The following is a 27781-nucleotide window of genomic DNA, read 5'->3' on the forward strand; positions in this document are numbered from 1 at the left end:
CTTTGTGGAGATGCAGTCTTGGCATCACTTCCACTTTTTCCCCATGCCCTCTCCCAGGCTTTAAATTGCACTCAAAATCTTGCAGGCTTTTGACTTGTAAAGATGAGCAAATATGCCTGGAAGGATAGTGGTTCTTTTGCTTCACTGCTGCAGAATCTACACTGATCTTAGAATACACTGTTTAGGCCAATGTGTTTCACGTGGCCTTCACTTGGAGTTTACGATGATTTGTTTTACCAAGCAGGAGAAGTTTTTATAGCGAATGCTTGTTATGTTTGCAAAAATAAGTTATTTCAGTACAGTGCTGTGATTTTCTGCAGCTGGGTTGTGCTACCAATGTTACTTGCTCTTAGTTTCTGTTACGGTCTCTTCAGTGTGTGAGAACTATAGGTAACCTGCTCTTAGGTGTCATCCAAATTCTTACAGGTTTTTGGGTGTCTTTTTGTTGGTGGTTTTTTTTTTTTCCCTTCTTTTAGATCAGACAAAAACCCTGATGTTCTTCGAAGGGTGTCCCCAGCACCTGGGCTGCACTATCAAGTTGTGTGGTGCTGCAGAGTATGAGCTGGCCCGTGTGAAGGAGATCCTGATCTTCATGGTCTGTGTGGCTTATCATTCCCAGCTAGAAATCTCTTTCCTTATGGATGAGTTTGCCATGCCCCCTACTCTGACCAAAACCACCTCCTTTCACTCCCTTATTGAGGAGCCAGGAGATGAAAATGAACAACAGAACCTCTTCAGTGGTGATGATTTCAGCACAGCCGTTGGAGACATTGAACTAACCTCTGAAAAGCTGCCTGTGATCTCTGAGTCTGTGTCCTCTAATGAGGTCAGCATGCTTGAACAAAGAGGTTTATTTGAGAGAGGCGATCAAGAGAATAGTCAGCTGGCAACAGCATCCTCAAAACAGCAAGAGCACCACAAAGCGGAGTTGCCATTTCCAGTGTTCAACTCTGTACCTCCAGCAATACCTGAAACATCCCTGCTGCCTCTCCATGGCATGGATCAGCACTTGGTCACTCTGGATGGCCAGACATTAGAGCCTCTTCAACAGGCAGATGATCTGCAGGAGTCCAAGAGTCAGATGAGAGTCTTCAGAGACCCCCTCCAGGATGATACTGGTTTATATGTCACGGAAGAGGTAACTTCTTCTGAGGACCGTCTCAAGACTTACTCGGCAGCATTCAAGCAGGAGTTGAAAGATGTCATTCTCTGTATTTCTCCTGTACTGACGTTTCGCGAACCGTTTCTTTTGACTGAAAAAGGCATGAGGTGTCCTGCCCGGGAATACTTCCCTGAGCAAGTTTATTGGTCTCCTCTCCTCAGTAAGGAATACAAGGAGTTGGAGAGCAGAAGAAAGAGACAATTATTGCGGGATCTCTCTGGGCTACAAGGGATGAATGGGAGTATCCAAGCCAAGGCTATCCAAATCTTACCTTCTCATGAGTTGGTTAATACTAGAATAGCAGAACATCTAGGTGATAGCCAGAGCTTAGCCAGAATGCTTGCTGACTATCGGGCCAGAGGAGGGAGAATACTACAGAAAAGCACAGATCCCTTTGCCCAAAGTAAGGATGTGTCTAGTGTCCCTACTGGAAAAACTGGGTGTAAAATTGAAGAGGATGAGAAAGGACTGGCTCAGAGTGAATCCTCATGGTCTCATAAGGTAAGATTAAAAGCTGTGCTGCTGAAAACTCAGATTACGTCAGTTTCTCCTGGTAATACAGGTGGTGTAGTGTCTGATATTAAATGTTAAAGCAGAGCAGATTTAATTTGCTTGTGAGGTTTTATTTGGTTGTCTTTTGTTGTTGTTTTGGTTTTTTTTGACTGGGTCAAAACTGCATTTTAGATTGCAGTGCTCTGGACAAGCCAATACAACCAGGGACTATGTGGATATAAGAAAGCAGAACAAGAGACTGATTGCAAAAATTTTCCTGAGAAGGGAAGAGATAGTGAAACACTACTTCAAATCATATATAAAGTCAGCCTGGAGTCAGTGTAGTACATTGCCTGTTCAGCTCAGCTGTACGTGACTGATTCCTGGAAATGAGTACATGAAGGGAGAGCAAACTTAAAGAAGTTTCTGAAACTGAGCTTTCTTGCTGCTGATACTGGTGATTTCCAGAAGTGTAATGTTTGCATCTTCAGAGGTTTTATTCCATGGAAACAGCAGTGGGCTCTGATTACATTGAAGTATTAGATTGTTTGTAAAAGTTCGGGTGATCTGAAGAAATCTGAGAATCTCATAAGGGATTGCAGGAAATCTTTTGAAATTTCAAAGCAAGGCAGGCAGTATGTGCTTGTAATCAAAATATTTAAAGTTTTTGGAAACTGCCATGAAAACAACTAACTTCTATCTGAGGAAAAGGATCTTGGGACTTTAACTGCAAGCCATTCAGGGAAAAAGTCTATGAATGTGAGTGAGATAGTCAAACATTTTAGTTGCTGAGCCAGTCTGTTCTCAAGTTCATGAGCAGAAGTCACTTTTTAATTGGTGCTTAAACGTAAATCTGTGTAGCTTCACAGGCCATAATCTTAGAAACTGTAAGACAAGCCTTTGCTCTGGATCAGACTGGTTCATGCTGTTTTAAATTTATTCAGTGATCAAAGAAAAGTATTTGGTAACTGCATAGTTGTGTGGGGTGTGGAAGGGGGAACAGCTCCATTCCAGCAGCAGCGTGGTAAATCTCTTCACAAGGACAGAAAGTTGGAGTCTTTCTGTAGCCGGAATGAGTAATTGAGGCATAATATATTGGCAGAGTTTTGACTCTAACATGTCCTAAACTGTACAGTGCTTTGGAGACTCTAGATCTTTGTCTTGGGGCTTTTGTTGTTTTTTGTTTCCTTTAGCTTTCCACGCACAAAAGCGTATGCATTGGTTTCATTATGCATGTTAGTTATGCTGTTCTAAAAACTGCAGATAGCCATTATACATGGTACAAATCGACCTGAAGCTCAGAGATAATGCAAGGTTAATCTGTACAAAAGGAGCAAGCAGAGACTCATGTTTAAATAAAACTACTAGAATAGCATTTTGTTGTTGGGAGTTCTATGTGGTCTGGTCTCTGTAACCAGTAAATAAGTTGTTTTCTCTCTGTCAGGTGGATTGCCTGAGTCCAGTAAACCATCAGAGGCTCTGTGTTCTCTTCAGTAGCTCTTCTGCTCAGTCCAGCAATGCTCCAAGTGCCTGTGTTAGCCCCTGGTACGAAAATGACTCCTCTACAACTTGTATAGTTGCTTTTTCTTTGTTTTTTTTTTTTTTTTTTTTTTTTTTTTCTTCCCAAATCAAGGTCAGTGTTTGCCTCATATAGCAGTATTTCTTTGAGGATTCCTTGGTAGGTTGTGCCCATCCTGTAACAGGAACTGTTGCCAAAGTAACTTTATCTTGCCGGGTTGGGTGGATCCAGAGCAGTATACCATAGCCCTTGTAATCCCCAGGGCATGAATGAAAAAGCCCAGCCTAAACCAGAATGCTTTAGTTAGTCCTTTCACTGCAGAGTAATAAATGTGTGGGGAGGGCACTGCATGAAGTCTTGTGGGGAAGAGTTAGTGTATATAAACACAGAAGAATGTCCAAGCCCCAAAACAAACCTTGAGGGAATCTCAGAATACTTCTAGATTGTATTATCTGAGAGTGCCGTTTTAATATATTATTAACTTTCTCATATTATAGTCAGTGGCATTAAGAATTTCCAGTTTAGGGGGCTGTAATTTGTTAATTGTGTGCAACTTATGACATGCTTTTAGCTCTGCTAAACGGGGCAAGTCTTGGGGTTTCATCATCCAACTCAGGTGAAAATATAGAGGTGGCTCACTTACAAGAAAAGGTCTAGACTTGCTGTAAAAGCTTAGGAATGAACTAAAGAAGGTGGGGATAAGCCTACGGAACAGCAACAGTAAGAGGATGTAAATTACTGATATTAGAGATGTCTGAATTGTGACACTTCAACTGATACACATTTTAAATGGCTTGATCCCCTCAGGTTCTGAGAAAACAAAAGTTGCTATTGAGTTTTCTGGAAGAATAAAGTTTTCTTAAGGTTTTTTTCATCTTCTGGTTGTACCGTTTTTGTCACTGTTTAAATGTTAGTGTTTGAGGCTTCAAGCTCTCTAGACTTCTGTGCATAGATATTGTTGAAAATGATCTTTAGAAGTGCGGTTGAATTGTATTTGACTTTTAAATGTCAAGTTGAAAGTTGTTCTTGTAAGACTCTGATCTCATTGTTAAGAAACTTGACAGCAGGGATCTAAGGAAGGGTAGCCAAGAGGAAAAAAAGCCTTTGAAGGTGTACAGGGCTGACAAAAAGCTAGCAGCAGGTGTAAATCTGTGCAGCTAAAGGCTATTGCACAGCTAACAGTGGCAATATCCACCCTCTAAAGCTTTTCTCTCTCTGCTTTAGGATTGTGACCATGGAATTCTATGGGAAAAATGACCTGACTCTAGGGATTTTTCTGGAGCGCTACTGTTTCAGGTGAGGAGGAACTCGTTCTAAGTCTCATTCTAAACAAAACAAAAGCTTTTGATCGCTGTGTGAAGTCGACCTGTTGCCCTCTTCACTGACTCCCTGTGCACTCAGGACAATAGCATGCAAGTCTGCAGAGCCAGATGTGTCCTTGTAAAGCTTACCACTTAAATCTGTGGCTCCCTTTGTATTATCATGCTGCAGTGAAATAGGAACAGGATGTAAGAATTCGCTTACTCATGCTCATACCTTACAAGCAAATACATCCACAGCTTTCCCACTTTGTTCCTGTCCCTTTTATTTCCTTTAATGAGCAGGTGAAACAGATTATGAAACAAGACTTGTAAGTTCATAAAGACGGATGTGTGCACTCAGCGCTTTCTTGTAGCGATCAGGGCTTTGAGGGCCTAGTTAATAGTCTGAGCATGTATTCCAAGTGGCTGTTTTCCAAGGGAAACAACTGTACTGATGACAGTTTTCTGAGGTTCCTATTTGAACTTAAATACAAGTTCTGGGGAAAAAACCTACTCTTCTAGTGTTATCTGAACATCTCAGAGTAAGGCATTGTGTTATTTGCAAGGTGGCTAAGGTAAATAGTCCAGAAGACCTTTAGCCCTGGCAGAGTACTGTGTAATTTATTTCATCTGACAGAGGTGCACGTTGTTATGTTTCAGTAATAACCAGTACTGCCAGAACACCACACAGAGTCTCAGCAGGCTGTGAAACTGGATGGGTATCCTGTGGCTCCTCAAAAGACAAGATTACCCAGTTTTCTCCATTGGTCACTTGCAGTAGCAAAATGCTCTTAACGTTCAGCCTTCCCTGGAGGAACAAGTAATTTTCCTTGTGCTGACCACTGAGCAGGAGGGGCTTAGCTGCCCACTTCTGAGTTCTTGTTTCTCTCTGCTGACCAGCTGGTGTGTGCTAAAGCAAATGCTTCTCAGTCTCCGTAGTTTCAGGAATTAAAATTCTTTCCTTCCCCCCTGCAGTATAAGCAAGGAGGATCTGGGCTCTTTTGGGATCTTTCTGCCTTTTTGTGAAGAATTCCTATTTCACTTTGGTACCTAAACGATTCAGCTTTTATTTCTCGGATGTCAGTCTCTCTTCCCTGACCTAAAAGAAACCCATCCAAAGAAAGGTCATGGGTTTTTCTGTTCAGAGAGGTTAGTTATATGGCACTATTTTGCTCACCTCTTCCTTAAGGAGCTGAAATGTTACCATTCTGAAGACTCTTGGCACATCTTTGTCCTCAGTAGCCTTTGCTATGGTGCACTGCCAAAGTTGTTTTCTAATTTGGGGCCAAGCACTTCCAGGTGTTTGATCCCTCTTTTGTGGACTATATGGAATATGTTGGTAGAAAGCGATACATTGTAAAAAGATTGTGATGGCAACCAGTGTCTAGTCACTGCTTTTGGGACCTATACATTGCTGGCAAGGGAACTTCCCTACATGCTATTTTAAATGACTACAGTTCACACTCCCTAAACACTAGCCTTCACTAGAGGCTTTGGAGACTTTTACAGGAAAGATAAATAGCACTGTGATATTAAAAGGCACCTTAGATATGTTGAATCAGTTCTTCAGCAGTACCTAGCATATGATCATTCATAAGTATTTCCATTTCTCTGCATAAGGCCTTCCTACCAGTGCCCCAGCATGTTCTGTGAAACACCAATGGTGCACCACATTCGTCGCTTTGTTCACGGGCAAGGCTGTGTGCAAATTGTGTTAAAGGAGCTGGACTCCCCGGTCCCTGGGTACCAGCACACCATTCTGACTTATTCCTGGTGTAGACTGTGCAAACAGGTAAGGATGTGAATTTAAGAATCATCGCTGTTCCAATTTAATGTTCCTGTTGTGGCTGGCCCTGTACTTTCTGACACATTGAAAAAATGGCGTTGCCCTTGTAGAGGTGAAGAGTATGGTCCCTTCCCTGCAGTGAATCGGGACGAGTGTCAGAGGAATGCGTACATGGGGAAGGGCAGACACTGAGACCTGCTGGCTTAGTAATTGGCTAAAACCACTTGGTATTCTTTGATCTGCTATGAACTGGACAGTGCAGTGTGTCCATGTGGTGTCTAGACTTCCTTTAGCAGTTATTAGAAAGTAAGTAAAATCTTCATTAGAGGAATGATAAATTGCTTTAAAAACCCACAAGATAGTAAGATTCTGTATTGTCTGAAACTTGCTCTGTAATTTAGCTAAAAAACCATTACCAACTGGATACTTACTTCAAGCTAAACATTGCAAAACTTGAGAGCCTTCAGAGGGATGAGAAATAAAACAATAAAAAAAGATTCATGTAGTGCCTGAAATGCAAAACATCTCAATTACCCATGTGGATGACTCAATTCACATACTTACACCGGCTTAAACATGGCTGTTGGATTTAATGATACCCGGAGGAAGTTAATGTAATTGCTGAAGGCAAGCCCTACACGGCTGTATATACGCTTGTTCTCTAACCTTTCATTTCTGTGTGCTCATGTAAACACTAATATGTTTGTGGCTATTAAGTATATATAAAGCAATTGGCTACTATAAGCTTGCAAGCACTGCTGAAGTTGAAATACATTGCAGAGCAACACCAGCGTATTTGTAGCTGAAGAATCACTGGGGGAAAAGTATATGATGAAACCGCTGTTGCTGGAAATTGTCTCTATGCAGGGAAATAGCATTTGAGAGATAAGTCTCTATCAAGGTTATGTTTGGAGTCCCCCAGCTTAGCAGCTGTCATCATCAACTAGCAGCTGTTGTTTATCCAATTGATTTTTAACTATGTGTTAGCCTTAGCTTTGCATAAATGCTATCTTTGTTGTTGTTTAGTTTGTTTCGGGCCATGGGTACTTGTGGTACTAGAAATACTAGATTACTGGCTAGGTTAGCCTGTCCTTAATCTTGGTGGCAGGATGAAATTAAAACACTTGGCTTTCAATTTTTCAGGTGACACCCGTTGTTCCTCTTTCTAATGATTCTTGGTCCATGTCCTTCGCAAAATACCTTGAGCTGCGATTCTATGGGCACCAGTACACTCGGAGGGCCAATGCCGAGCCTTGTGGTCATTCCATTCACCATGACTATCACCAGTATTTTTCCTATAATCAGATGGTGGCATCTTTCAGGTGAGGTCCACTGCTAAAAACTTCCTTGTCTTTCTCTAGTACTATGTGAAGCATATAGTACCTCTAGTAAGGATTCATCAGGTCTGTCCTTCGCTTTGAGTATAGCATGGGGTAGCGTAACTGCGCTGTAACCACAGGAGCAGGGGTGTGTGCTGGCTTGCAGAGGGCATTGTGAGTGCCATCGCTGTTCTGGCTGGGGTGGGTAGGCAGTGTTCCTAAGAGTAGATGGCTCCAGTTCGTCATACAAAAGGGAAATGCTTTTCGCTGTCTGATCTTGAAAATGTTCAGAACTTAGTTTTTGCAATATGGTCTGTGGTTTTACATTTTGCTTAGGAGATAAATGAACTGGGTGTTACTGCTACTAAAAGTGACTAAAGCCCAGGACACGTTGATACGGTATCTTTTCATATAAGGGCCACAAACGGCAGTATGGTGCGGAATTAGCACTGTGTGGGGAGAATCTTGTTAATAGCTGTTGTATTGCCTTCACAGCTACTCCCCAATCCGGCTGCTTGAAGTGTGTGTCCCACTGCCCAAGATCTACATCAAACGGCAGGCTCCGTTAAAGGTTACTATTTTACAGGATCTCAAAGATTTCTCTCAAAAGTAAGCTTTGTTTTCAATGCCTTCCTCAGCTTATTTGTAGTTTGGACTTCTATTAGCAGAACACAAAACTATTTTTGCTACTATAAATAAGACTTGCTAAACATTCATTCTTTATTTGGAAAGTAGTGGTTTAAAACACCTTTATATGTGTATATAGTTCTAGGGAAGTCGACATTGGAATCTCCTTTATTACCTTTACCTGCTCTGTACTAATTTCTTACTTTTTCGTCTGGTGGCAATTCAGCTTAAACATAGCTGGTAGAAATTTAAGGTTCTCTTCTCGATCCCTGAATGTTGCATTGATATCTGAGTGATACAGCATATTTCTAAATGATGTTGCCAAGTAGCCACTGAAAATTTGACCTTCAGCTGGTGTCTGAAATGTCACCTTTTCTTTAGAAATGCCTACTCGGGCACTCATGAAGTATTTTAATTCCTTCTCTAATATTAAAAATGGAACAGAGGGAGGTAGTCCTAGACAGTTTAATCTGAAAACTGCAGGTAATGCTTTTTACACTTTGCTAATGTTCCTTTTTTGGAAGATCTGACCAAGTTTAAATCCTGCCTTCAGGCCAGAAAAACTGCAAAAGCGTTGCTCAGATCTGTTGTCCTAACAGAACTGTTTTTGTTATGTTGGTGGCGTGGCAACTAAACTCTCTGGTATGTAAAAGACGTTACCTTTGTTAGCTATTGAATATGGTAACAGCAGACAGTCTGGTACCTTCTTGTAGTCTAAGGTAAACTACTGTAAGCCTAGACACCTTCTAAACATAGGAGAAAAAAGGTGGGAGGTGGGCACGGTAGAAACTATTAAATCCAGCCTGACTGCTGTTCTGCCCGGTGGTGGCATTCCTATGTGGCTGATGTCTCTGTGACTGCCTGACTTCAAAACCCGTGGAGCTTTGTTTAGAGCTGAAACAGAGGTACTCTCACCCTGGCTGTCCCTGAGCCCTGCTGGTGGAGGTCTAGCTTGCAGCCCCAGTCTTCCTAGACACAGGTGACACAACAGTTCCTTTTTGCTAGCAAGGTATTTGTGACCTTTGTGTTGTGCTCTGACAGCTTCCACTGCAAACAATAAGTGGTGGAGAGGAACGTCAATGTGTGTAACTTCTAGGTTTCTGCTATACTAACAATTTTTTTCCAACTTTCTCTATAAATTCAGTGGGACAGCCTACTGTGCAGAAGACTCTCAGATGCTGTCTTTTGCATTTTTAAACGCTAGCCTTAAACACGTTCAGACTTTAATAAAGGATGTTGAAGATGTCCTAAGTAGTCACAGCTTAACTCTTTGCATCCCTGTTCACAGGGTGTCACAAGTGTATCTTGCTGTTGATGACCGCCTTGCTTCTCTGAAAACGGATACTTTCAGTAAAACGAGGGAAGAGAAGATGGAAGACCTTTTTGCCCAAAAGGAGGTAATAGATTCCTTCTGCATTGGCAGACCATAGGCTGCAAAGTGTGTGGAGAAGCCACTCGGATCTAGTGTCATCTCTGGTGACAGAACACTGACAGTTTTTCTGTTGGCAGATGGAAGAGGGGGAATTTCGAAACTGGACTGAGAAAATCCAAGCAAGGCTGCTGTCATCATCATTAGATACACCTCAACAGCTGCAATCTGTTTTTGAGTCTTTGATAGCTAAAAAGCAAGGACTTTGTGAGATGCTGCAAGCCTGGAACAACAGGTAAGAGGGCACGTGCTGGAACCGTGAGCAACACTGATAATGTGTTGGTTGTATGTGGGAAGAGGTTCTGTACTTTTTCTTCCTATAGCACCCTTGCTGTCATAACATAATCTGAACAGCTTGTGCTGAATGTCCTCTGCCGGTTAAGACCACAGAGCTGGTTGATTGGAACAGAAAATCATTTGAGGCCGTATAATAAAAGTATTGTGTTGTAGAGCACAGCTTGCATCTGAGAGGAGAAAGTGTCATTTGAATAAAGGTGGAAGAGAGGGGAAGAGGGGAGCATGAGTAGGCAATTGGGTGGAATTACTTCAGAGGTGAAGAAAATGTTGTGTCTTGCCATTTGAAACATAGCTTTGGCACATGTTAGCAAGCATCTGAGCTTGCAGTAAAGACTTGTGAAGGCTGCATGCTACTGTGGAGAAACTTTATAACTTGTGCCTTTCACAGCTAATATCCGTAACCTACCTTTTGGTTAATTTTTCTTTGGTGGTGTGTTTTGTGGTGTTTTTTTATTTCCCCCCCCTGCTTTGTTTTAAGATTGCAGGATCTCTTCCAACAAGAGAAAGGGAGAAAACGGCCATCAGTACCACCCAGCCCCGGGAGACTGAGGCAAGGTGAAGAAAGCAAGGTATAAGTAGCAGGCTAGAAGCTACTTAAACATATTATTTTTTTACCCCCCTGGGGCAACACAGTAGTCTTAAGACTGGTTTCAGTTCACTTTAATAATTAGTAAACTTGTTTTACTGCATCATGTAGCTTTCAGCTGTAAAAGCTTGAATTGCATGTATCTTTTCCTAAAGATGTGAATCAAGAGCCATATTATACAGAAGACTATGACTAAGATTTGGTGATTTTCTGTGGTGTTTGCATGGTGTTAATATGAATACTGACAGTGGAGAGCTGATTGTCAAGTGTATGCCCAGATAAGAATGAGGTCGCCTTGTTAGACCCTAGGCCCATCAGGTTTATCCCTTGTGAAAAGGGAAAAGTAAAAAAAATATCAGGAGAGGCAGAGTAAAGAAACCAGGGAAGACCGATAATGAATTTGCAGGCTCATCTCTGTTCTGTGATATGTCCTAGGGGAACTGGCTGAGGGGATGTATAAATGATTTTGAACTGGTGCCTCGAGCTCTGTCTAAGGGTGGAGCTGCCAGCATGCTGCCTTTGGGCAGCTGACACTCTTGAGGAAAATGGCCAGACCGCAAGGCAGTGCAATATAAGCATCGTACAGAGCGACTGAACTCCCAGTAGTTCTAACACTAGCAAGGTGCACTAAGTAACCCCACGAGACCCTGGGTTTGCTCTGTTGTGTGCATGCACGTCCTTTCCACTTCACACGCATTTCTTGGATGTTAAAACGCACGTTGCCTTCATCTAGCAGCAAGTAGGTTTATATGGAAGAAGAGTGTAGCCTTTAAAGCAGCATACAGAGATGGCGGCAGTCATAACCATCTTGTGAGGCTGGGTTGCTGTTGCCTTGTCTTTTTCATCTGGTGGCAGATATGGCGACAGTACAGAGGCTGAGAACAGTGGGGGGGAGTGTTCTGTTGTGGCACATCTGCTTTTGCAAGTGTTCCACAGAGGAAGGGGTACAGCTGTTATAAAGAGTTTGGCGTCATCATCGGCATTTTGTTGTTCTGCCTAGATCAGTAGCATGGATGCTTCCCCACGCAATGCTTCTCCAGCACTGCAAAATGGAGAAAAAGGTCTGTTTGTTTATTCGTTTATTTATTTTTCTTAAACTACCAAGAGAAGCTTGCTGTAACCCTTTCCCTGATATAACATGGGAGCCTTTGTCAAATTCAGTAATTTGGAGGAATGGTGAATGCTCCTTGTGTCAGATGGGAATAAGCTGATCTCTAGCTTACTATTAAAAACAGCAAAGTCTGCTTCTAATCTGAAGCTGTATTACTACCAATGCTAAAGGGGCCAGCGAGGGTTTTCCTTTGAGCTTGTTTAAAAACTCTGAGGCTTTCTAAATAACAAGGAATTTGGGGAAATGCCTCTCAACTCTTCTGTGAAGTAGTTGTGCGTGCTGAGACCTCTTATCTGTGAGGCATACTGAGAATTCGTGGGAACTGAGAGTAGTGGGTATAAGTATGTGCATTTTCTGGAGGTTATGTGCTACACTGATGGGCTTGCCCATTTCTTTGCTCTGGGTGGGTGGCCTTACCTGCTTTAAATAAAAACTTACTGAAAATAGACACTGGTGATAGCTTGGCCTGGGAGCAAGCAATGTTACTTCTGATAGCCATGTAAAATGCTTTCTTTTGTCCTTCTAATCTCAGAGGATCGATTCCTGACTACTTTATCAAGTCAGAGCTCCACGGGCTCCACCCATCTTCAGCTGCCCACCTCTCCAGAGGTAGTATCGGAGCATATGACTGGTGCCAACACACTGTCTGAACAGGATACAACAAGCAGCTCAGAAGGTATAGTTCAGTCGTGGCCTTGTATTCTTTCTCTTGCTTGTGTGTGAGATCTGTTTAGTAAACCTGGTAACCGTGGTCTGCAGCCTTCATTCTGAATTTACAGCTTGAAGTTTGTTTTTTTTGATGCAGACTTAACTTATCTCTGTTTCAGATGTGTTTGATGGACACTCACTGGGATCTACAGACAGTCAAGTGAAGGAGAAGTCTACTATGAAAGCTATTTTGGCTAACTTTTTGCCTGGAAACAACTATAACCCCATTCCATTTCCCTTGTAAGTACTGCATAATACATATGAGGTAGAAAACCAGTAGCCTGGTCAAATTGCAAACAGCCATGGATGCTTCCTTTGCGCAGTATATAATTTAAGTCCTTACTTGGGTTTGCCTCTGAATAAGCTATGGAACTTGGTCGAGGTAAGAAGTTTTCTGTGTCCCTTCTAGGTGTTTGTAGGTTACCCGCTTTTCTTATTAATGCGCCACCTTTGTCCCTATATGTTATCAGTTTCTCCTCCTCCTAGCATGCCTCCTCAGATCTCTTATGGGAGGGGAAGAGGGAGAAACCTTCTAGCTTTGTTGCTGCAGGGAGGGAGCAGAAATGTCCTTCCTTAACAAAGACTTACTAAAGCTACATGCTGCCTCTTGTTTTTGCTTCCAGACCTCTTCCAAGGGTTGGACTCAAATTGGCATTGCCTGGGTGTAGGTCAGGTTCAGTGGCTACTGCATGTGCCCTCAAGTCCCCCCCTCATGTGAAAACGGGCAGGCTGGAAAGTCTTTCAGCTACTTGGTCTGCATGCTTTGTAGTGTTTCTTGTTTGACATGAGCCTAACGTTTGGCAGCCTGAGTTTAACTTCTGAATCCTCGCCCAGGGTAGTAGTGGAGGCCGTGAGCTAATGAGGTAAAAGTTAAATAACTGGACCTTACAGGTCAGTAAAAGGAAATCTTACAGAAACCCAGGAGGCTTTGGGGATTTTTCTGTACTAAACTGCTTGTTCAGAAAAGATTGCAGGTGTGTCCCCTAACTTCACTCTGCAGATCATGCTGCAGGACAGTCAGCCCAAACTCAGGCAGGTTTTGGTGCCGTTAGTAACAGTGGCTGCTAAGCAGAAACAGACTCTTACTCTAACTTGGAGCTGGTGTTCTGATATAAGCAGCTTGCTTGAAGTGCTGGTTGCCCTAACACATACCATTTAGACTTAACCACATCGCTATGAATGTGCTTATTGGGAGAAGCTGATCTGGGGAGCTTTGGTTCCACGCTGAGACTTGCAGCTTGTGCCTGGGAGTGCAGTGATGAGATCTGGGTTTTGACCAAAACTTTTTCTTTCCACAAACTTTTACCATCTTCTAACAGTCTCCCTATGTCATTTTCATTTAGTGACCCGGATAAGCACTACCTAATGTATGAACATGAACGTGTACCTATTGCAGTCTGCGAGAAAGAACCAAGCTCCATTATAGCTTTTGCTCTCAGGTACTGGTGTGATTTTGCTGTGCATCTGGCACATGTACTTTGGCAGCTTTTCTGTGCAAGGAATATTTAAATCCTAGTGATATGTAACAAGCGTGACAGAATTTTTTCACTCAGCAGTGTTGAGAGTTTCTGCCAGAACTGACACTCTCTCCTTTTACTACTGAGATAGGGAAAGTAGGTCTTCCAACTTACAGCTGGATTTTGGTTTTCTCTTGCCAAACTCTAGTATGAAAAAATGAATTAGCGTTCCCTGTAACGTGATATTGTTAGAGAAAGAAGTGCTACTAAATTTTGCTCATCTCTCCAGCCTGGATAAAGTGCAACTGAGCTAGGGAGCAATGGTTAGGCAAGAGACAGACTGCATTATGAATACTTTCCTGTGGTTGTAGTAGCTCTTGCTACTACTCAGTTCTCCAAACTAGCTGTGCCAGTAAATCTTGGGGTTTGTGTCACATGATGGCAGACTTCTAGAGAAGCACGTTCTCAAATTGTGGAAGAGGGAGAAACAAGGGGTATGATCTAGAGCAGCTTCTGTTGTAAGGGAATGAAGCTTTAATTGTAAGAAAAGATGGAAAGGCTTTTGTACTGTGGAGGGCTTTTTTTCCCCCGTGGTTGACTCTGAACTGAGTCTTTGGGTTAGTGTTACAAAGTCTCCCACAGAACAGCTAACATTTTTTCCTTTTTTTTTTTTTTTTTCTTCCTTCTTTTCTTTCTTTTATTTTTCTTTTCCGTTCAGTTGCAAGGAGTACAGAAATGCCCTGGATGAGTTGTCCAAAGCATCTCTGAAGAACAGTTCTGAAGAAGGACTACAGCCGAACAGGTTACGTGCAGGAGCTGTAGTACACAGTGAAAGGCACAGTGATTGTAGTGAATAAGCCAAAACTAGGATGGAGAAGGACCCTCAAAATATGCCTCTGTTAGCACCCTAGCTTCCTGATGGAATCTGATGCATTCCATGCAGCCAACACGTACTTGCAGTATCTTGAGTTTCCATTTCACGTTGGGGACTGTGCTGGCTCCATCACCTGATCCCCTGACTGCGTGCATGGTAGGGATTACTAGGCCTGCTTACTTCTGCGTGTGGTGATGGATGGAACTGTTGCTATGGAGCCACAAGAGGTTTCTCTCAAGGAGGTGGAGAACAGCTTTGGAGAGTCTAACACCATTACAGTGTTGAACTGCATCCTCTTCCCTTAGCAGTATTTAGTGTTAGGCATGGAGGAGAAATAAACGTACAGGAGTAACATTGTACAGTGTGTGCCTGGGTAGCAGTATTTATGGGTTTTTTTCTTTCTCCTTTCAGCATGTCAGACAGCAAACCAAAGAGCAGTAGCCCTGTCCGCCTGCCTGAGGCTAACATGGGTCCTTCAAATCGCAATGCAGAACCAGAACAGCGTAAGATGATTTTGCCAAAATCTTATCTATGGTGCTAATCTCAGCTCAGACTTGAGTCCACTTAACCTGAGTTCTAACTCTTGTGAAAGTTAAGTGAGAACAAAGAAAATGCGTTCTGAGTTGAAATTGTGACTAGTCCTAGAGTTGACTTGATGTAGAACAGGAGGGGGTGAGGGCATGTGTGTGGTGTTTTTTTTTTTTTAAAGTCTGTGCCCATGATGTCTTTCTGTGACTCTTACAAGTTCAGACTTATCATTCCCTGATTTAGTATGTTATGATGTAGTAGACCTTGGTTTGTTCTTGAGTTCAGTCTGTTCAGTGGGGTATGACGCCCGTATGTTCCGATCTCTTGTCACTGTCATCTTTAAAAAGATAGCAGTTAAAATATTTTGAAATGGAGAAGTGAGGTTCTTACGTTAAAGATGCTCACACTTGATCTGTGTTGTCAAGTGACTCACCATTCCAGCATGGTACTTGGAACACGTAAATCAGCTGACCTGATGGACCTTGGTTGCCTGAAGAATAGCAAATGAGTTACAGTGTAACGACTTCATTCCTGTAGTTTGAACAATGAATGGAGAATGCTCATATGAGTCATGCTTTTGTTAAACTGCCTGTGGAAATGCCAAGGCCAACTTCTTTATTCCTTTTCACTGTAGCGAAGAAACCATCTGGTGTGTTGTCATTTTTCCGTGGCACGGGAGGGAAGAGTCCAGACCTGTCTTCCCAGAAGAAGGAGACCTTACGTGGTGCTGATAGTGCCTACTACCAGGTTGGACAGATGGGCAAAGAGGGAGCAGAAAACCAGGGAGCAGAGACTCAAGGTACAAGACTATTGAGTCCATCTTCTGTCTTGGGCTGTTACTTCTCCCAAAACTTAACCATACTTCTAAGGCCCGGAACACACTCTGCTCATACTTCTTCAACAGTCCAAGATTACTCAATATGCACTGAAAATGAATGATTTGAGCATCAAATTAGGTTCCTCCTAAAGACATTGCTTTGCTTTATGAGAAGGGAAATAGGGTCTTTCAAACCCCGGTGACTATAGGGACATTTTGTAGTCTGGGTTTGAATGCCTTTGGATTTGGTTGACTCTAGTTAATCAGCTTACTCTCTCTTCCTCACTTCCTTTTTATCTTCCATTGTTCCAGCTCATGGAAAATTAATGAAGAGAAAGCCTGTAGTTATCTGACCCATGAACAGCACTGCTCTTCTAGCATACATATATCATTGTAGCTGTATCTCGCGTTCCCTATGTGTAGTTCTCTCTGTATTCTTGAAAAAATAAAATGTTTTTATTGTAGTATGAGTTGACAAGTAGTATCTTACATGGCTTTCTTAATAATAATGAACAATCCTGAATGAATTGTCCCTTTATGCCTTCAGATGATGTAGATGGAGGAGATGGACAGAAGAAACAGCTGGTGAATCCCCATGTGGAACTCCGTGAGTAGTTGTAAACAGTAACTTGAAGTCTTAGCTGACAGACTCCTTTATTCATACAAATGTAATGGAAATCCTGAAGTTAATTAATTTTTCTTTGCATTGAGAACGAAGGAAAAATAAATCAAGAACAGAGCAATGCAATTTTTACTTACTGTAATCAGTCTCTCAAGAATACCCCATAAAACTTTTTTTTTTTCTTTAATTGATCCTTTGTCTGGATGCTTTTCCATGGCATATACTGTGAGCTAACCTAAAGGGGGTTGACTTCCCTGTACATTTTCCGTTTAAATCTTGTTTGTTTAAACTTCCGAAGTACAATAGGTACGAGAGAGGAATGCTGAGCACAATAATATTCTTCTAGACGTTAATAAAATCTTTTTAAGTGTCATCTTGGGTAGTCAGTAAGTTTTACGTGCTGTTATTGAGGAAGACCTTTCTTTTGCAGAGTTTTCAGATGCAAATGCCAAGTTCTACTGCCGGATTTATTACGCTGGCGAGTTTCACAAGATGCGTGAAGTGATACTGGGGAGCAGTGAAGAGGATTTCATCCGATCCCTCTCTCACTCTATGCCCTGGCAGGCACGAGGTGGCAAATCTGGGGCTGCGTTCTATGTGACTGAGGGTAAATGCAGCCTCTTCCCCCTTCATAACGAGAGGGTATTATTTGGGGATGGTGGTCGTTAGTGTCATTTAATTCCTGATTATGCCTAGCCAGAGGGTTGCTGACTCAGTGGCCACTCAGAAGGGAAAGTGGATTGTTTTGGGATCTTCAATATCAGATGATTTGTCTCTTTGTATGTGCAGAACAAAATGTAGTTCTGTTACTCTGTAATAGCAGCTAGGGAGGCCAGTTGAGCAGAAGGGCTGTACTCTTTTAGGCAGGCTTCAGAAAACAAAAACTTGAGTGTAATTCAAGAAAAGCTGGTTATTAAAGACACAGTGTTTCTTATAATTAATTCCACATGCTATAGTTCATCTATAGGATTTTTTTTTTTAATTGTGGCTCATTGTAGGCCTCTACTTAAAACAAGTCTTGAAGGGAAAAGTCTGTAGGCTGTTTCTGTTGTCTGTATTAGAAGCCCATATAGCTGAGGTAAATCTAGCACAGACAGTCTCTTCTCCCTGATTTGCAAAAAGACTGAAATTCAGAATATATGAAGTAAAAAAGTTTCTAGAAAAGAGCTTCTGTAGCTAAGGATTTAAAAGAATTGTAGTCCTTTAATTTGTCAAACCACTTCAGTTGTGTGACAGACCTAAGGAACTTGCAAAGAGTAGATCACTTACTGTATGTAACCCTGTTGCCTCTGATGTTAAAACAGATGATAGATTCATCTTGAAGCAGATGCCTCGTCTGGAAGTTCAATCATTCCTTGACTTTGCTCCACACTATTTCACTTACATCATTAATGCAGTTCAGCAGAAGGTATTTAAATCAACCTTTTATTTTAGACAGTGTTCTGTATTTTACAGACCAGTAACAGTTTCCATTAACCCCTTTCATTTAAGTAAAACCAAAGTGTTGGAGGGTATGAGTTGTACTAATAATGTGTTTTTAAGATGAAAAGTAGGAATTTTGCTACGGCTTCTAAGCTGTAATACAGAGAGAACAGTGGTGCCTCTAGTATTTGTTTGCCGATTGCCTGTACGGAGAGATCTTACCTCGTGTCTTCTCTTCATCAGAAGCCCACAGCACTGGCCAAAATCCTTGGAGTGTATAGAATTGGATACAAGAACTCTCAAAACAACACTGAAAAGAAGCTGGATCTGCTTGTCATGGAAAATCTTTTCTATGGCAGGAAGATGGCTCAGGTAAGAGCTCAGCGCTGTGTTCCCTTGCAGCGCAGCTCTGACTGGGAGCCAGCGGGGTTACGAGTGGCTGTCTGGGTAACTTTTAACTTCGCATGTGCTGTCTGTGTCTAGCGCTGCTCAAAGCTGGGAGAGTTTGTGCCTGTTTCTTGTTATGTGACCCTTGGTAAATTGCTGCCTGTATTTGCTAGTTCAGATGGCTGTAGGGCAGGCTTCAGTTTTTAGAAGTCTCACTTGTTCCTGCATCTGCAGTGTCTGAGAGAAAACTTTGCCTGCCCGATCAGGGAAACGTGAAACCTTTTTGCATAGTTTTTAGAAGAACTAACTGGGATTACAGACTAATTTTGCTAAGGAAAGCCTCACCAGTGGAGGTGGTGCAATGGAGGGGGAACTAATCATGTTTTGAACCTGCTGTTCTCTCCCTGAACCACTTCATGTGTGGGACAAGATTTTGAGCTCAGTCTTGCTCTTAGTAAAGGAAAAGCGGCCTTTATAAGACAGTAGAATGAAGACCTTAAAATGACTGGGGGAAAATTCTCTTTAAATACAGACTTGATGCTGAAAAGGAATTTCGAACAAATGTCGCTTCTAAAACTAGGTAGTATCAATGCTTTCTGCCTTCCCTCCCAGTGCCTGACCTCAAACAGGGGATATTTGTGGGAGAAAGTGAACTGAAGGGAATTCTCAGTAGAAGTAAAGGATGTTGTGGGTTTTCTTTTTGTTTGTTTGTTTGTGGTTTTTGTTTGGTGTTTTTTTTTTTTTTTTTTTAATCATGAGGGTGGTCAGGTGCTAAAACAGACCCAAAGAGACTGTGGACTCTGTCCCTGAAGTTAGTCAAATCTTGGCTGGACAGGGCTTGAAAAAACCTTCTCTAACAGGACCTGCTTCAAGCAGGGCATTGGACCGGCGGCCTCCAGAGATTCTTTATGACATAATGGTGGTCTGTCTCTTGCTAACACGTGTTAAACAGTACTTCATGCAAGATCCGCCTCCCTCTTCAGTGACTTTACTGTTGTCAGCATTTGAGACTGTAGAAGCTGACTGGAAAACTGAGTTTACCTGTACAATATAAAATTAGAGACACCCTTTTCCCCTTAAATTACATTAAATATTAATGAAATAACTTGCCTAAAACATGTGAACTGAGGTAGCAGAGCTTTCATAAAGGCTTACATATGCTACTCTTCACTCAGAAAATTTTTATTTTTGTAGTATGAAAGTGTTTTTTGTTAACTGTTGTCCTCCTGTGGAGAAGGAAAGACTTGCCCTGCCGTGCTGCCTTCTTAAACACTGCAGTTGGGTGTGGTGAAGTCTTCAACCTCACAGAACAATGGAACAAATTAGCGCTGTTCTCCATTTGCAGGTTTTTGACCTGAAGGGCTCCCTCCGGAATAGAAATGTCAAAACAGACACAGGCAAGGAAAGCTGTGATGTAGTCCTTCTGGATGAGAACCTTCTGAAGATGGTCCGGGACAATCCTTTGTACATCCGTTGCCATTGCAAGGCTGTGCTGAGAGCTTCCATACACAGTGATTCTCAGTTCCTCTCCAGCCACCTCATCATCGACTATTCCCTACTGGTGGGTCGTGATGATACCAACAATGAGCTGGTGGTTGGGATCATCGGTAGGTTGTCTTTTGTATTTTCTTGCTTTCAGCTGGGGAAACTGCTTTCTTTGGGTTTAGGTGTTTATAGTCCTTGAACTGGACCACCACCACAGAGATACATGTCAGGAAAGCTGGTTTTCCTGATGGAACACCACCCTCACCTCTCATGGGTGTTCAGAGTGGAGGCAGGAAGTCTCATATAATATAAGCAAGAGGCCTCATGGGTAGCGAAAAAGCAGTCAAGTTGGTGTTTAACCTATATTTTGACTCCGGTGAAGTAGGGAAGGTTATTTTTTTAGTGTGTTTAATCTTTAAAGTTAAGTTCAGTAATGTTTATGTAGCCATATAAATTTAAACTTTTATGTGGAGGTCATCTAAGGAGAAACAGTGTTGGTAGGCATGGCAGAAGGAAGTTAAACATCAAGGGATCATTTCTGATCACCTAGTCTGACCTCAGTAATATGGGTGGCAATGCAGTAGTTACCTTGCCGTATCCTCTGACTTGTGACTGCAAAGTAGGCATTCATCTTTAGAGGGGAAAACATGTATTGTGCAAAAAAACTTGGAGGTGAAGTCATTTTACAGGATGTGAAAGTGATTTTGGGAATCGTAGAGTAATTTAGGTTGGAAAAGACCTTTGAAATCATAAAGTCTAACTGCTAACCCAGGACTGCCAAGTCCACCACTAAACCATGTCCCTAAGCAGCACATCTGTGTGTTTTTTGAACACTTCCAGGGATGGTGATGGGACCTCCCTGGTTAGCCAGGACTGTTGATAAATGATGGAGAGTGACTTGGTGAGCTCTTCTGTCAGCTCCCTCAGTACCCTCAGGTGGATCCCATCTGGACCCAGAGACTTATGCATGTCTAAGTGGAGCAGCAGGTCACTAACCATGTCCTCCTGGACTGTGGGGACTTCATTCTGCTCTGTGTCCCTGCCTTCCAGCTCAGGGGGTTGAGTACCCAGAGGGAAGCTGATATTGCTATAATATCTTGAGGCAAAGAAAACATTAAGTACGTCAGCCTTTTTCTCATCCTTTGTGGCACTCTTTCCCCCCTGCATCCAGTAAAGATGGAGATCATCCTTGGCCCTCCTTTGGTTTCTAATGTATTTGTAAAAGCGCTGTTTGTTGTCTTATGGCAGTGACCAGCTCAAGTTCTAGCTGGGCTTTTGCCGTTTTAATTTTCTCCCTGCATAACCTCACAACATCCTTATGAGATGGTCTTGAAACCTAGCTCAGAAATGCTTCCAGATGAGACCCAAGCCAGGAGTTCTGAATTACTTTTTTTCTGATAAACCTTGAAAGCCATTCCAATAACACTTCTGGCTGAGAACCGAAGGCCCAGCTACAAAGAACTGCAAGTTGTTTTTTACTTTCTAGTTTTGTACACTCTTGAATGTTTGAGTAAATGGGATAAGACTCTGCTCCTTCTGTACTTGCAGCTGTTCACTGTCCTATGGAAAGTCTTGCCTGATTAAACAGTATATTTTAGAGGATGTTTAAAGCTAACAGTTCCTTCGGTGTGGTGAGAACAGTTGTTCATGATCTGAAGGAGCTTGTTTAACACAAATCTTCAAGAAGAGAGAGCATGCCCGCTCTATCAGGCTGTCACGATGTTCTCTAAACGATACTCTGAGAACTTACGAGGTACTGAAGCTGTATTTGCTGTGGGGGCAGAACTAAAACCTATTAGCTTGGACTAAGTTTGAAGCTGAGGTCAGAATCTCTACCTATTTTAGATTTCCTAATGTGATACAAGAAACAGTTAAGTTAAGGTCTCTAAGGAACTTAAATAAAAAGTAAAGACTTTATTTGTAGGCCCTGCTGCGTGGGGCTCAGGCCCTTGGGGATTGAAGTGACAGTAGTTAGTGCACAAACGGGTATCAGTCCTAAAGCACTCTACGGGAGCATTTTCAAAGAATATTCAGATAAATCGGTAAGTCTTAAGACTGGCAGGTCTTGATGAGGTTTGTGTAAAGGACAGCTGAAGTGAAGCATGTGGATACTTAAGGTGGCCTTTTGTAAATCTAGAAACGGTAAATTCAAAACGGTATAATTACACTTGTTGTCAAATGTTAGTAGATAGTGATAACACAGTATTGAAAAATTTACTGTGGCTTCGTCCTCGGGCTTGGAAACAATTCTGAAGTCTTCTCCTTGCAGCCCCCTCTTCCAATCTTCCGTATCATGAAGTGAAAAGTGTTTGCTTTCTGTTACCGAACCTTTAGGTGGCTACCACAATGGGGAATACTACTGGCTTAAATGGATAGGTGTCCAAGTCTTGATACTGCTAGCTGTTGCGGTAAAGTAGTGGGAGCTGTTACAGCGAAGCGGGCCGCCTCGGTGTGTTTCTGGAACGAGGATCAGCTATGTGACTCTTGTAAATGAGCCCTTGAAACGCTAGCGTGCCTGGGCAGTCTGTTTGTGCAGAGCCGGGAAGAGTTGACTGGGATCTCGTTGGGGTTTTGAGCTAGCATATTCGCCCTACCCAAATATAATCAATACCCCAGAAAGTGAGGCAACTGGTAGGGGGAACACTGAAGTTCTGGCTGTGGAAGCCTGCTGCTTTCTTGCCCTTTCTGAGGGGAAATGGATACATTTTAGAACAGCATTACTTGGATTATGGCAGATATGACATATTTGCGTGTGGAATTTTTTTTTTTTAATTCAACAGACTATATTCGCACTTTTACCTGGGACAAAAAGCTTGAAATGGTGGTGAAGTCAACTGGCATTTTGGGAGGACAAGGTAAGTCCAGAATGAAAGCAAAACTTTTGATGATGTTTTGCTACCTGGAAGCTTCCAGTAATGTGCTAATAAAGCCACAACTTCCCCACCATGTTGATTTGCCGTACTAGATTAAGTTGTCCAGAGCAGGGGAAGGAATAACAAGTTTCAGAAAAACTAATACACTGATCTGCCTCTGTAAGTGACCCTTTAAGTGCTATAATTCCTGGGAATGGGGTAAAGGTCACCTACTTATCAGACTGTTCTGTTTCTATGCGAGTAGTTGGTAACTTAGATCTCCATACAGAGATATTAGCAAAAAAACTTGCTGCCTGATTTCAGAAGATGTTTTCTGAGTCCAGAAATGAGATATATGCTGAGCTGCTAGTATGGAGGAATCCTTATCAAATGGCTGCCCGTATTTTGAGGAGCTGAGATGTTCCCTTTGTGGAAGTGAGTGGAGTACCTCACTTTGTGTGGCATTGCCTAGAGTTGGCCCCATGTTAGGAGGGCTGGAAAGAGAAAGGAAGGGGTACACTTGATGTACCACTGATGAGGTGTTTGGAGATAAAAGCATGTCCATAGTGAAATTTTTCATGGAAGAAATCTGCGTTTCTGGTGCAAAACCTCAAAGACCCATGAACAGGAGAAGAGAAAAAGAAACAATCAGGGCTGATATAAAAAGCCTAGGTGGTTCCTCTCACTTCAGGTATCTCAATTCAGTGCTAAGCATTCCAGACTTGGATCTGTATTCTCTCTTAAATTTTTAAGATCAAAACCAAAAAAACCCCAACAAAACCCACAGCTGATAGTGCTTGTTGGTTCCAAGACCCTTCCATGTACAGTATGCCTTCATGATTACGTTGCCTGGTGTTGTAATCTTGTGACATCTGTCTGTACTGCAGTATACTCTTCAGCTCACTTCTAACTGCTCTTGACTCTTACACGTTAGGTAAGATGCCAACTGTGGTCTCTCCAGAACTGTACCGGACCAGGTTTTGTGAAGCTATGGACAAGTATTTCCTGATGGTGCCAGACCACTGGACAGGACTGGGCCTGAATTGCTAAGCTAAAGCCCATATTGGGAAAGCACAAGAGGACAATGACATTATAGGCCACTCTCTTCCTGTGGTCTGTTGAGCAGTAAGCAAGAGGATTGCAGTTCCATGTCTACACTGACCACGGGCGTCATGTCGTGAAGTGTGAAATCTGCTTGTTGCACTTTAATCCTCTCTTGGAGGCTGATAAGCAAACCAGCCTCACTAAGGAGCTAAGCCGTAAGGTACCACTGAACGGCGTTGCTAAGACATTCCCCCTGTCGGTAGGGAAGGTGATGCTATGTCCCAGTAAGAGCACTGGAACAGATACTCTCCAGTTCATGGTGGTGTAGAAGTACAGGATCTCTGTAAGTCTTGCGCTGCCCATGTGGTGTTGAGTATGAGCAGCTTACGTTTCTGTAGTGGATGTGTGATGCTTCAAATGTGAAATAAACCTCCCTCTGTGTGTGGAGGTGGGGTGGGGCGAGAGAAGGATGAAGTTAACTCCTGAGTTCTGCTATTGTTGCTGTCGTCTGTAGTTTAGGATCCATGAATAACTTGTCCTGCTTATGCTCTGTAGCTTCAATTTTTCCTGGGTTCTGTAAACAGTATTTTTTTTTTTCGAAAGGCAGCTCCATAACTATAATGTCATATCACTACATCTTCTAAGTTGTATTACTGCAGTACAACTCTGTCTTTATCTCTCCTAATTTCGTTTTAGCTGAATCCCATAAAAATGCATTGTCAGTCATCAGCATACTGCAAACCCCAAAACATATCCCTTCATTCCTAAACAATACTTTGATCTGAATGTTTTGCAAATCTCTGGAAATGAGTAACTAAAAAAATACACCCTTTAATTCAACAAGACTTGGATCAATTATAGTTATGAAGATGATTAACACTTCCCTTAGCAGAACACACGAAGTTGCTTGATAGAGTGAAGCATACTGCCTTAGAGTGACATCTTTCTGCTTAATGAAACCATCATTCCTGGCAGATCACTTCAAATCCCTTTCAGTTCCCCAGAACTTTCAAACAATGCCTTTTACCTCATGGAGAAACTTTGCCAGGAGGATGTTTTTCTTGCATTTGTGACATGCTGATGAGAATGAGCATCCAGATCTCATCACACTGTGCAGTCCCAATGGCAAAACTGTCTCTTCAGCAGTATTAAATTTTTTTCTTTTTGCACCACTGAGATGAATGTAGTTGTCTTTTTCTGTAAAAAGAAAAACCTGAACTAACAGGTATCTTGCGTGATGGACAAGGTGTGCAGAGATCTGTGAATCTGTGTTATGACAATAAGCACTTCTTTCCATTTTTAATAATTTTTACCTGTTTTTGTAGGTGATGAGTTTACTTTTTAGCTTCATATAATATATATATAATGTAGGCCAGTAAATAAGAGGGGGTTTTACGAGTTTGAGGCAAGAATACTGTCCTTTTGACTTCCAGTCTCTGATGGAAGGACTTCAGACAAACGTGGATCTGGGACAGTATAGCTCTTCATGACCACTTGCTTGTTCTGACCGGTTGCCTGGTAATGCCATCTTCGCTGTAACTGTGGATTGAAATAAGCATTTTGTTCACTCCTCCTGTGGTCACTATTCTGCAGCAGATGGTGGTGTCTCTGTTTAGGAGTAAAAGCTGGGCAGCACTGAGAAAGGAAAATGCCAGCACTGAGAACTGAGAAGCTGGCTCCAAATCCAACCAGTGCAGTTCAGGTCTGAGCTGTCAGGAGCAGCAGTTACCTGTGTTGGAAGAAATCTTCTCCACCCCATTGCGAAGCCCTACTGGAGAATGAGCAAAGGCGCTGATCTTGAAGCAGCAGAAATGAAAGTGTCCTTACTTCCTCCGTACAATGTATACGTTGTTTCTGGGGGTGTGGTGGTGAAGGTGTGCAGTGGAAACTGCAGTGATGTGTGCTGTGGAAAGATGATACAGTACTACTTGCTCCCTCTGGCCCAGAATCCCTTCGGTCCGGCACAGTGAATCGGGTACGGCTGACCCCCTCTGGGACATGTCTCACCTCCTGTGTTGAAATGTACTCGCAGGGTGGCTGGCTCGGTGTGGGGCCTGGTGTAATGAGGAACCAACCAGTCCATCAGCTCAATGCTGCCCTCGCTTCTGTGGCTTCTACCTTCTGTCTTGGTCCATCAATAGGAAAGAGCTCGCCATGCAGGCTGAATCTGTTCCAGTCTCAGTTAAAGTTTACATGTGTTCTTCCTCCTTCCCCTCCTAAAGTTTACAAGGAAAAAAAACTTGACTTGCCTGACCAGCTAAGGTGACCCAACAGCCGCTGGCTATGTTATCTTCCACCTTTGTCAGTAAGTGGATTGGTTGATGGAGCGTGAATATGGGTGGTGTCATGGCATCTACACTAGGCTAATGTAGAGCTGTGATGTGCTAGTCCTGTCACCAGTAAATTATTCCGGTGATGTGTGGCTGCTCTATACTGCTTGTCTTCCAGACTCCCAAGCAGCTGGCTCTAAAGCAACGTGACATCTGGCTGTAGCTAATGTTCCCCTGCACATGACAGCATGAGGCCCTCGGCACGGCAGAAATGAGAGAACCTTCCACTGGCCAGCTGTTTTGCAGCCTGTGGACATGGAGCCCAGGTGTGTGAATTGTGACTTTCTTGGGCTGAAGTTGTAGCGGTTAGAGAGATTTGCAGGAGTGATCTTGAGCTGGCATCAACAGCTAACTTTGGGTCAGGATGTAGCCGATAGTTTAGTCTGGACCAGACCCAAGTAAATAGCAAACTACTAGTCATGGGTAACAGGGTGGCTGCAGTATCGACTGGAATTGGGATGCCTTTGAGTGTGATGTGACTTAGAGCTGTAAACATTTCGAGTTGGTATCCCAGCAGTTGAACAAATCTCCTCAGATGTTCCCCTTTCAGTTGTCCTGGTATTTCAATTGCTACAAGCTGACTTTCTCAAAAGGAGAGCGATGTGTCATGCGGAAGAGATCTTTGAGAGAGCTCCTTGTGGGACTGTTAGGTGTGTGTCCCTGCAGCATGCCTAAGGATGTCCTAGGGGAACAGCTGAGGTATTACATGAACCCTTTGATTAGAGTGTTTTTATTGCTTTATAGTACAAGTGTACTGTATATGTGTGTAAGCAAATCCCAGTCGCAGACATGAAGACTGCGTTTCTTCAGAGCTACGCTGGCTCTTTTTCTTCTGTTGTTTTGATTGGAGGCCTTGTGACAATGTGTAAATCTTGTCCCCGTTAGAATTGATGACTTGCTTTGAGTCATTGTGTAGACAGCAAAATGCCTTGTAGTGGCCCAGTTATGTGTTCTGTCCCCCAAAAGCAGGGGGAGGACTCTTGTTGGTGAAGTAGCTCTGCTGGGCTCAGGGGAGTTACTTGTGGAGCAGACTCTCCGCTGCAAGAATGACCAAAACCAAATGAACTGCTCTCCAGCAGGTGGCCGGACTAACCATTATTCAAAGCACTTAATGTACCATAGTGTATGTATTTCTAATCTACTTTGGTTCAGCTGTATTTTATAGAATTGATGTACTAAACTATTTGAGAATAACTGCCTTGACTACTTGGAGAATCAAAATGTATTGTATATAGATACAAATAAAGTGACTAAAATATACCTGAGTCTGTTCCATGCGCTGGAGCAGTTGGGTCTCATAGCATCCCATTTGCCTGGTCAGAGGCTAAGCCCTCTGCGTGCTCCGCAGCGGTTGCTCTGTTGGAGGCTGCCAGCTCTGCGCGCAGCGTGCATGGTGCTCTACCTCGCAGTTTGGCTCTTCTAATGGAGCAGGACCTCTGCGCAGCTCACCAGGTCGGTGGCAGTAGAGCGTGCAAATAACCTTCCATGCACTTCTCGCGCCTTCTCCCCTGGGTGCAGCCACATCTGGGAATAGCTACACAAGACCCAGCGCCTTTGTTTACCTTGTTAAAAGGAGACTCTAGTTTGTTGCCACGTACGCTCACCTTCAAGGCCAGAAGGGCTTTG

At 42.8% G+C, this 27781-nt stretch overlaps 1 protein-coding gene across 5 annotated transcripts in view; it reads left to right on the forward strand.

Moving 5' to 3' along the window:
* Positions 1-27413, forward strand: part of PIKFYVE (phosphoinositide kinase, FYVE-type zinc finger containing) — a 69151-nt gene extending 41738 nt beyond the window's left edge. For all 5 annotated transcript variants that reach the window (XM_080400239.1, XM_080400241.1, XM_080400240.1 and 2 more), the window contains 23 exons: positions 477-1663; positions 3099-3199; positions 4398-4469; positions 6095-6266; positions 7404-7582; positions 8075-8188; positions 9495-9603; positions 9716-9870; positions 10411-10501; positions 11519-11579; positions 12162-12305; positions 12457-12577; positions 13681-13776; positions 14513-14596; positions 15080-15171; positions 15831-15995; positions 16561-16620; positions 17066-17242; positions 17940-18043; positions 18301-18429; positions 19790-20051; positions 22710-22784; positions 23716-27413. In XM_080400239.1, the coding sequence (XP_080256365.1) occupies positions 477-1663; positions 3099-3199; positions 4398-4469; positions 6095-6266; positions 7404-7582; positions 8075-8188; positions 9495-9603; positions 9716-9870; positions 10411-10501; positions 11519-11579; positions 12162-12305; positions 12457-12577; positions 13681-13776; positions 14513-14596; positions 15080-15171; positions 15831-15995; positions 16561-16620; positions 17066-17242; positions 17940-18043; positions 18301-18429; positions 19790-20051; positions 22710-22784; positions 23716-23831 (3866 nt within the window). In that variant the 3' untranslated portion in view covers positions 23832-27413. The remainder of the gene's footprint in view (positions 1-476; positions 1664-3098; positions 3200-4397; positions 4470-6094; positions 6267-7403; positions 7583-8074; positions 8189-9494; positions 9604-9715; positions 9871-10410; positions 10502-11518; positions 11580-12161; positions 12306-12456; positions 12578-13680; positions 13777-14512; positions 14597-15079; positions 15172-15830; positions 15996-16560; positions 16621-17065; positions 17243-17939; positions 18044-18300; positions 18430-19789; positions 20052-22709; positions 22785-23715) is intronic.
* The last annotated feature ends 368 nt before the right edge of the window (positions 27414-27781 follow it).

This window comes from Falco punctatus (assembly GCF_963210335.1).
Source record: "Falco punctatus genome assembly, chromosome: 8".
NCBI lineage: Eukaryota > Metazoa > Chordata > Aves > Falconiformes > Falconidae > Falco > Falco punctatus.